Genomic DNA, 10,883 nt, shown 5'->3' on the forward strand with positions numbered 1-10,883 from the left:
ACTCACACACTCACTCACTCACTCACACTCACACTCACACACTCACTCACACTCACACATGCATTCGGGTGTATCAGAAGCGGGCGACTCACCTTTATGACCCATCATAACGGCCAGATGAAGGGGGGTGTTTCCTGTAAGACAGACGATACGGAGTCATTTACAACCAGGACAAACCCAAACTGAGCAATCATTCAGCAGAAACTTCAGCAGCATGCGCTTCTGTATTAGTTTAGTATATATATATATATATTAAGCTATATTATGTCTGTATATAAATAGTTTAAATTCATTTTTATTTTTGTTTTAATTTTAATTTAAAAGTTTTAGTAATTTTGCTTTGTGTTTTTGTCATTTCTATTTTTATTTTTAAATATGTCTGTAAAGCTTTTAATACATTTTTATTTCCTCTGTCCTCTGTTATGCATGAGCAGAGAAGCAGTGTGATGCATGAGAATGAAAACAGGTAACACAGGTTAGTGAATCAAACCGCTCTCGCGAACACACGAACCGGCTCGGGAGAATGATATCAATCATGATTAATCATATAATTAAGAATGATTAATAATCCATCATACAGATAAAACCCTAAATGAATGCATGAAACTAGGTTTGGTGTTGTCCGTCACAGGCAAAACATGCAGAATTACAAGTTTCAAGCAGACCAATTTTTCATTACTGTCATAACTGATTCATTCAACGTGAATATAATACAATCATTATGTTATGAACGGTTAAAGTTCTAGATCATCATTATTGATTATTATAATGATCACCACATTTTTTGAGGCATTAAGGTCTTCTGTATTAGTTTAGTATATATATATATATTAAGCTATATTATGTCTGTATATAAATAGTTTAAATTCATTTTTATTTTTGTTTTAATTTTAATTTAAAAGTTTTAGTAATTTTGCTTCATGGTTTTGTCATTTCTATTTTTATTTTTAAATATGTCTGTAAAGCTTTTAATACATTTTTATTTCCTCTGTTATGCATGTGCAGAGAAGCAGTGTGATGCATGAGAATGAAAACAGGTAACACAGGTTAGTGAATCAAACCGCTCTCGCGAACACACGAACCGGCTCGGGAGAATGATATCAATCATGATTAATCATATAATTAAGACTGATTAATAATCCATCATACAGATAAAACCCTAAATGAATGCATGAAACTAGGTTTGGTGTTGTGTCACAGGCAAAACATGCAGAATTACAAGTTTCAAGCAGACCAATTTTTCATTACTGTCATAACTGATTCATTCAACGTGAATATAATACAATCATTATGTTATGAACGGTTAAAGTTCTAGATCATCATTATTGATTATTATAATGATCACCACATTTTTTGAGGCATTAAGGTTCTAGACCAGCATATTCTGGATTATTATGGCTCTGAATAACAGTTCTAGATCACTGTGGCTGTGGATTATTATGATTCTTGATCATGTGTTTGAGTTATTAAGGCTCTAGATCATCATGATTTTGGATTGTTATGACTCTTAATAGTAACTATTTGAAATCAACATGATTCTAGATTATTATGGTTCTTGATCATCTTTTTTTAGCTGTAGATGCTCTAGATCAGCATGTTTTTTGATTATTACGGTTCTCAATCACCATGTTTTGAGTCATTATGGTTCTATGCATAATTATGGCTCTAAATAACCGTTGTAGATCACAGTAATTCTGGTTTATTATAATCACCATGTTTCTGAGTCATTAAGGCTCTAGATCAGCATGATTCTGAATTATTATGGCTTTGAATAATAACAGTTCTAGATCATCATGATTCTGGATTAATATGGTTCTCGATTACCACATTCAGACATTTAGGTTCTAGATCAGAATATTCTTGATTACTATGATTTTTAACCACCACGTTTTTGAGTTATTAAGGTTCTAGATCAGCATGATTCTGGATTATTATGGTTCTCGATCACCATGTTTTGAGTCATTATGGTTCTATATTAGAATAATAAGTATGGCTCTGAACAATAATAGTTCTAGATTGTTATGGTTCTGGACCATTATGATTCGCAATCACCATGTTTTTGAGTTATTAAGGTTCTAGATCAGCATGATTTTGGATTATTATGACCCTGAATAATAACAGTTCTAAAGCAACATGATTCTGGATTATTATGGTTCTCAATCACCATATTTTTGAGTCATTATAGTTCTAAATCTGCATGATTCTGGATATTATGACTCTGAAAAATAAAATAAAATTAATGTTTTGAGTCAGGGTTTTAGATCATCGTGGTTCTGGATTATTATGACTGTAGTTGTGGATTATGATGAAAACCATGTTTTGAGACATTATGGTTTTATACTAGCATAATAATTATGGCTCTGAATAATAATAATAATAACAGTTCTCAGTGATCATGATTCTGGACTATTATGATTCTCAATCACCACATTAAAGCTTAAGTTTGTTTGTTTGTTTATGATTTAACGCCATGCGAGCTACCTCGGCTATATTCATGGCGAGAACGAGGTTAGTTAAGTTAAATTATGTTTTAAAATGTGATCTTAGATAAAAATTCTAAAACAAAATCTGGCCTTACTTCATTAAAAATCTTTCCATAAAAGTCAACAGAAAAATGAGTTCTGACAGACTTTAAACTATTACAGTCCATAAAAATACGCTTCAAAGATAATGGATTCTGGCATAAAGAACATAAAGGAGGATCTTCACCCACCAACAGAAAACTATGGGTTAGTCTGGAATGTCCTATTCGACAGCGAGTGTAGACAATATGATCCCATCGATTTTCAAAGTGGGCACAACGTTTTACACCAACTACAGGATCGATTTTGTATAGTTTGTTTGTTGTACATTTATCCCATTCAGCTTGCCATTTCTTATAAATATAAGTGTTTATAGCAGGTCTGAGGTCTAAAGGTGGAATTGGGCATTTCTTAAGTTCGGAAGATAGAGCTTTTAAGGCTTAAGTTATTAAGGCTCTAGATCAGCATGATTCTGAATTATGACTCTGAATAATAGCAGTTCTAGATCACCATGATTCTGGATTATTATGATTCTCAATCACCATGTTTTGAGACATTATGATTCTAGATCAGCATAATTACGGCTCTAAATAATAATAGTTCTAGAAAATCATGGTTTTGGATTGTTATGATTCTCAATCACTAAATTAACTAAATTATAGATTAATTAATCTAAATTAACATAACTCTGAATTATTATGACTCTTAATAATAACAGTTGTAGATTTCCGTGGCTCTGGATTATTATGACCGTCATTGTGGATTATTATGATTCTCGATCACCATGTTTTTGAGTCCATAAGGTTCTAGATCGGCACAATTATTATGGCTCTGAATAACAACAACAGTTCTAGATCACCATGATTCTGGACTATTATGATTCTCGATTACCATATCTTAAATACATTTATGTTCTAGATGAGAATATCCTGAATTATTATGATTCTCAATCGCCATGTTTTTGAGTTATTAAGATTCTAAATTAACACGATTCTTGATTATTATGACACTGCATAAGAACCATTCTAGATCATCATGATTCTGGATAATTATGGTTCGCGATTACCATGTTTTGAGTAATTAAAATTCTACATTAGCAAAATAATTATGATTCTGAATAATAATAATTCTACATCACGGTTCTGTACTACTATGATACTCAACCACCATGTTTTTGAGCTATTAAGATTCTAAATCAGCATGATTCTGGATTATTATTATTCTCCATCAACATGTTTTGAGTTATTATTATTCAGCTATGAATAGGGCTGGACGATATGGCCAAAATTGATATCACGATCACCGTGGTTCTGGTTCTGCTGCGAGCTGGAGCGGAGGATCTTGTGGTTGCTGCCGCTGAGGATCTTGCTGCCCCGGTTGGCTTTGGTCGGCCCGGTGGCCGCCGGCTCCTCGTCCGGCTCCAGCAGATCCAAACCCGCCTTGCGCTCTTTGCGCACCGAGCGGATCTTCTCTCCCGTCATATTTACACTGATGAACGGTGGAAAACAGCAGCCCGCACAACATGAACACTGTCCGGTGACTCAGCGGAGACGGACGGGAATGAAACACGCACCGGAGCGACGCATCGAACGGTAAACAAACGACACACACTCACACACCCTATGAGGAAGAGCCATCTGCCATCTTCCGCTCACACTCTCGCGAGAATCACGGGCGGGTTTAATGAACACAGCGCGGAGTCTCGCGAGAACGAGGGGACTCACCCTCATGCATCGAAACGATCCTCTCTACTCTCGCGAGAATGGCGTGCGGGGAGACTAGAGAGATTGGTAAGTCTCGCGAGAGTAAGTAAATGAGCCTGGCAAACCTTCATTTGTTTGGCATACACAAACGTACTGAGCTTTTTGGCCCTAATAAATTTTTTTTCGTCATTTCATAAACGTGAACAAGCACTTAAACGTTTAGAGTATCATTCCTGACATCAACTTCATTTCAGAAGTACTTCTGGTAAAATCTGTGTGATTTGAAAACAGAATTCTTAGAATTAGTTCAGAAACCGAAGAAATTCACATTAATCTAAATTAGAGGCTTCCACATTTTCCTTGTTGTCCTATGGTCTTTATCATGCAAATTAAACCTTTATTATCACAAAACGATTTGAAAGATGTATGGAAGAGGATTCATTTCTGTAGAATATTTTCTTATATATTGTGAATATTGTGCCGTCTTTACTTTGTATTGGTCTTGATATTTATATAATTTCTGTTTTCCTTTGGGATTTTTTACACTTTCTTTTGTATTTCATATATAAGTTCATTGTAAAGGTAGAAAAATCCCAAATAAAATATTTCAAAAAGAAATTCATGTGATATAATATTATTATTATTTATTATTATTATTATTATTATTATAGATATTGCGAAATAAAATGAATATGTTTAAGACTTATTTTTTTAAATTTTTGCCTTTATTTAGATATGATTGTTTTATTTGTTATTATATTATTTATTATTAGTATAAATATTGCAAAATAAAATCACTATATTGAAGACTTATTTTTTTTGGAATTTTTGCCTTTTTATAGAATTTATAATTTATTATCATATTGTGAAAAAAAAATCAATATAGGGAAGATTTATTTTTGACATTTTTGCCTTTATTTAGACAGGATTTTTATTTATTATATTATTTGTTATTATTATATATTGTGAAATAAAATCAGTATACTGAGGATTTATTTTTGGCATATTTGCCATTCTTTAGGATTTTTTTATTATTATATTATTTATTATTAGTATAAATATTATGTATATATATTATAATATATGTATATTTTGTCTGTATAATGGAAGTCAATGGGGACCGGCAGCTGTTTGGTTCCCAACATTCTGCAAAATAACTTCCTTTGTGTTCAACAGAAGAAACTGGTACAGGTTTGGAGCGACGTGTGTGAGTAAATGATGACAGAATGTTCTGTTTTGGGTGAACGATGCCTTTAAAGTCTCTATATGAAGGATGATTCACACAGATGAAGAAGATCTAAAACAGCGGATTACTCTTCCTCCATCAGAATGAGCAGAATTGTGCTGTGGGATGATGGAGAGTCAACACAGAAGATCTGTTCATGTGAGTAAACAAGCACAGAGTTTATTTAGAGATGCGTGTGAACGAGCAGCTTTGTGGAAACAACACAGAAGACCAGTGTGCTTCATGGCAAAACTTAAAAAACTGAATTTATCAGTATCTGCGTCTTGATTTGTTTCTTGCAAATGTTTTGAACGGTAGTGTATATTGTTAGAAAAGATTTCTATTTTAAATAAATGCTGTTCTTTTCAACTTTTTATTCATCAAAGAATCCTGAAAAAAGCATCACAGGTTACAAAACATTATGAAGCAGCACAACATTGATCATTCTAATAATAAAGCAGCATATTAGAATTAGCTCCGCTGCTGTCTGGACGATGCAATGGTCACATTAATATTATTCGTAATGTCTTTATTTATATTTATTTCAAAACCCAAACGATCGTTCCGTGCTCCTAAAATGCATTATTTGTGGACTAACCAAACTCAACCGAAAAAGTTGATTTCTTTTTCTGTTCTTTTTTTTAAATGAACAGATTAAAATAAAATAATATAAAACAATAAATAAATAAGAGTAAAATAAACGAGTAGGTTAAAATACAAATAATAAAAAGGCTAATTAAAGTGTAATAACTAACTAAATAAATACATATATTCAAATAAATTAAATAAATAAAAGATAAAAATGTATAAATTAAAATAGTTAAAAAATATATTTTAAAAATAAATTATGTAAATAAAAAAAATAATAAAAGATTAAAATAAAATGAATACATTGAAATAAATAAAAATGTAAATGTATCAAATTATAGTAGAAAATAAAGTTCTAATAAAAATAAGTTTAAAATAAAATGAATAGATTAAAATAAAATTTAAAAAATAAACAAAAATAAAAATAAGATTAAAATAAATGTATGTATTAAAAATAAATAAATTGTAATAAATAAATAATAAAATTAATTAAATAAATAAGAGATAAAAATCGATACATTAAACATTTTAATAATATTTTTTTTAAATAAATGTTCCAAACTAAAGTTGAGTAGATAAAATAAAATGAATAGATTAAAATAAATACAAACTGATTAAAATACATTTAAAAGTTAGGTTACAATAAGCACATAAATAATACACATAACAGTACAGTACTATAGGAGTAGAAAAAACCGTATACCTACTATATATTAGATGAAGTGTGTTACAGTATTGTTATACATTTAGGCGTTATTTCCCTGGTGACGGAGTGATCTGCGTCCCTGCGCTCCGTTAGTGCGGTCTGACGTCATTGCGTCATCACGCTCGGAGCAGTTTAACGCAGAGACGAAGCGAATTTAAAACTTAAAAATCAGTATTGTATTTAAAAACAAAATCACGGGGTACATCCAAACTGTTGTAATTTCTCAAAAAAAAAAGTGCAGCTGTCAAACTGTAAGCGTGTTCTTTCGTTTTTTTTTCTAATGTATATTTCTTATTTTATATTATTATGCTTATTAAATGTGATATATGTTGTTATAATTCTCGTTTTATACTTATTATGATCGATTTTCCTGTTGAACGGCGTGATCGGCGATCCGTTAGTTTGCCTGCGCCGCCGTGCGTCATTGCGTCATCACACGCACAGTGTTTTTGCTTCGTCTCTTTCGAACCGCGGAGAGATTCGTTCTGTTATACCCTCGGTTTGGACTTCTGCGCCTCATCCGATGACTGGAGTCAACCGAACCTGATCGGGCCGATCGATACCTCATCGATATCTGATCGATCGCTGAGGAACCCGGAGGAGATGCGCGTCCGCTGATCGCCTCAGGATCGATATCTGATCGATAGCACACGCTGACGGACCCTCAGCGCTCCGCTACTGTCTGGACGATGCGATGGTCACATTAGGCAGGTGTGCTCTTCCTCCTCCTCCTCCTCCTCCTCCTCTGGTGTGTCGGATCAGGTGGATGTGACACACACACACACACGCACACACACACACACACACATCATGCAGGCTGCGTCCTTCCAGTATGATTTCTACAGTGAGGAGAACGCGCCCAAATGGAGAGGACTGCTGGTGCCGTCACTCAATAAGGTGAGACAGCTGTCAATCAATCCACTGTATCGGTTCATGCATCCCGCGGGATGTTATATATTTTGCTGACTTGTGTACTTACATTATCCCAAATGTTTCGAAGAATGTTTAAATCCAGAGAAATAAGCAATTTTAACCAATGACACGGAGTGCGTCTATAGTGTCATTGTGTCACCTGCCAATGACGTCATGACTAGAGCCCGACCGATATATCGTTTTGCCGATATGAGCCTGTTGCCGATATATCGGTATCGGCGAATATGCCACCGATATGAAATTTTTGATGACATCATTAAAGGAATAGTTCGGCTAAAAATGGAAATTAGCTGAAAATGTGCTCATCCTCAGGCCGTCCCAGATCAGGATTGAGTTTGTTTCTTCGTCAGGTTTGTAGAAATGTAGCATTGCATCAGTGTCTCACTGCAAGTGAATGTGCAGTGAATGGGTGACATTAGAAACAGCTGATAAAAACATCACAATAAAATGCATTTTTCCTATGTGTGAAACTCTGATGACAGCAAAGCAATCATCAATTATTACAATAAATTGCTACAGAGCATTTCAAACCTCTATGTGTTGTTCAGTTTATTCAAGGAACCATGAATATTTCAGTGTATAAAGTGTTTAGGTTATGCAAATGTGTACAAAATGCAAAAATGCAACACAAAAAGCGAAAAGCTGTGTGTTTGTAAGAAACAAATCCATCATTTAGGTGTGTTTAACTTCAAACTGTTGCATCCATGGCCTAAATACAAGTCCTTTATCCATAATGTTGCTTCCTCCAGTGAAAAAGTGTTCTGGTCTGAATCAGGAGAGAAATCTGCACAGATCAAGCAGTGTTTAAACAGCTCTAAACACATATGTGGCTGGATTTTGATGTGAGAGACAACAGCAGATGCACTTTTTCACTGGAGGAAGCGTTATTATGGATTATGGACTCGATGGTATTTTAGTTACAAACATCTTAATTAATACTTTTAAATAAAGTTTTAGTAATTTTGTTGTGTGTTTTTGTCACTTTTATTAGGTTTTGGGTTTTTTTGTCTTTAGGTTTCTATTATAGTTTTAACAAATATGTGAAATTCAGTATTTTTTTTTGCATTTTCCATTTTATTTTAATTTCAGTTAACGTTTTAGTAATTTTGTTGTGTGTTTTTTGTCATTTTTATTTTTTTTTTATTTATATTTTATTTATATTATAGTTTCTATGAACATTTTACATTTATTTTTGTATTTATTTATTTTTAGTTAGAGTTTTAGTAATTTAGTTGTGTTGGTGTTTGTGTTGCTTGGATGTTATTCAGATGTTTCTCATATTGCTTATTTTAATTTTAAATGTATTTAATAAATGTAAGTTTTTTTTATTGTAATTTTTTTGTTTTTTGCAATTTTATTTTTATGATAAATTTTTGCTAAGTACTTTATTTTGATTATATTTGTATTTTAAATAATAATTTTGTTTAAACATTTGTATTATTTATTTCATTTTTAGTTAGTGTTTTATCTTGATTGTATTTTTTCAATTATTTATTTTAATATACGTATTCATGATTTAGCTTTTAATAAGTGTTTTATTTAGATTTTTTATTTTCCAATAAGGAGTTTTATTTTCCTGACTGAGTGAGGTTTGCTGTGATGGTGTGTGTGTGTGCCGCAGGTGCTGAGTCAGGTGCACCCGAGGCTGTGGTCGCAGCAGGAGGCGCTGCAGTACATCGAGGGCCTGATCCTGCTGCTGCTCAACACTCTGTGTCAGGCTCAGCCGCGCTCCGTGCAGGACGTGGAGGTGAACGCCGTCGCCGTGACGACCGCATCACAACACGCTGACCAGCTGAACGCACACCTCATCTTCTGCTCTGTTCAAGCATAAAAACAGCCTGAAATCACACACAGTTTGGAACAATTAAGACTTTTTAGTGTTTTTGAAAGAGTCTCTTCTGCTCAAAAAAAGTATCAAAAATACTTTAAAAATTCTGAAATATTATTAGAATGTAAAACAGCTGTTTTCTATGTGAATATCTGTTAAACTGTAATATATTTCTGTGATGCGCAGCTGTATTTTCAGCATCATTACTCCAGTCTTCAGTGTCACATGATCTTCAGAAATCATTCTAATATGCTGATTATTAGAAACATTTCTGATTATTATCAATGTTGAAAACACTTGTGCTGTCCAATATTTTTGTGGAAACTGATACATGTTATTTTTCAGGATTCACAGATGAATAGAAAGTTCAAAAGCACAGCATTTATTTGAAATAGAAATCTTTTGTAACATTATAAATGTCTTTACTGTCACTTTTGATAAATTTAATGCGTGCTTGATGAATAAAAGTATATATTTATTCTTTTTGTAAGCTTTAAAACTGTTTTCAACATTGATAATAATCAGAAATGTTTGTTGAGCAGCAGCTGTTTTACATTCTAATAATATTTCACAATTTTTAAAATATTTTTGATCAAATAAATGCAGCCTTGCTGAGCAGAAGAGCGCTTAAAAAAAAAAAAATGTTTTAATAAATTTGACTAAATGTAATCTTTTGAGCGCTAATGTAAACGATGGACAAACTGCTCATAATTTCTGATGGTTCAGCATCGGTGATGTATTTGTTGTTTGGTTTTAGGGTGAAACATGAGCCAAGCTCTGTGAGATTCTCTCAGTGTAAACGCTGAGCATCATGGGTATTGTGTGACTGATGAATGTGTCTCCGAGTGATCTCGACTGACTGCTGCGGAGACGCTCAGCTGCTTGAGTGTGTGCTGTAGATCTCAGCTGCTTCATCATCATCATCATCATCACCTTCTCTCTGTGTGTGCTGTGTTCTTCAGGAGCGCGTGCAGAGGAGTTTCCCGCACCCCATCGAGAAATGGGCCATCGCCGACGCTCAGGCCGCGATCGAGAAGAGGAAGAGGAGGAACCCGCTAGCGCTGCCTGTCGACAAGATCCACCCGCTGCTCAAGGTGCTGCGCTCAATCACATCAGAGCCAACATCCGAGCAGTCTGCCGTTATTCATCAACTCACATCTTATAGAACGACACTTACGTCTTATGTGTTATTTTATTTGTAGTTTTTAATTAATAATATAGTAAAATAGTCATTTATTATATATTTATTTAATTTTTTTTAAATTATTATTAGTAATAATAGTAATTTATTTTATTTAATGATCATAATAATATTATTATATATTTATTTACAAATTTTTAATTATTAGTAGTAATAATAATAATAGTAATTTATTTT

The 10,883-nt window shown here is 33.2% G+C and overlaps 1 protein-coding gene across 1 annotated transcript in view; it reads left to right on the plus strand.

Moving 5' to 3' along the window:
• The first annotated feature begins 7,504 nt into the window (after positions 1-7,504).
• The window catches only part of LOC107726898 (son of sevenless homolog 1-like), a 14,977-nt gene continuing 11,598 nt past the window's right edge, over positions 7,505-10,883 (plus strand). Inside the window, exons 1-3 of the mRNA XM_016536604.1 lie at positions 7,505-7,641; positions 9,299-9,424; positions 10,468-10,599. Of these exons, the coding sequence (XP_016392090.1) occupies positions 7,555-7,641; positions 9,299-9,424; positions 10,468-10,599 (345 nt within the window). The 5' untranslated portion in view covers positions 7,505-7,554. The remainder of the gene's footprint in view (positions 7,642-9,298; positions 9,425-10,467; positions 10,600-10,883) is intronic.

The sequence above is a fragment of the Sinocyclocheilus rhinocerous genome, unplaced genomic scaffold (assembly GCF_001515625.1).
Source record: "Sinocyclocheilus rhinocerous isolate Xijiao unplaced genomic scaffold, SAMN03320098_v1.1 scaffold2027, whole genome shotgun sequence".
Taxonomy (NCBI): Eukaryota; Metazoa; Chordata; class Actinopteri; order Cypriniformes; family Cyprinidae; genus Sinocyclocheilus; species Sinocyclocheilus rhinocerous.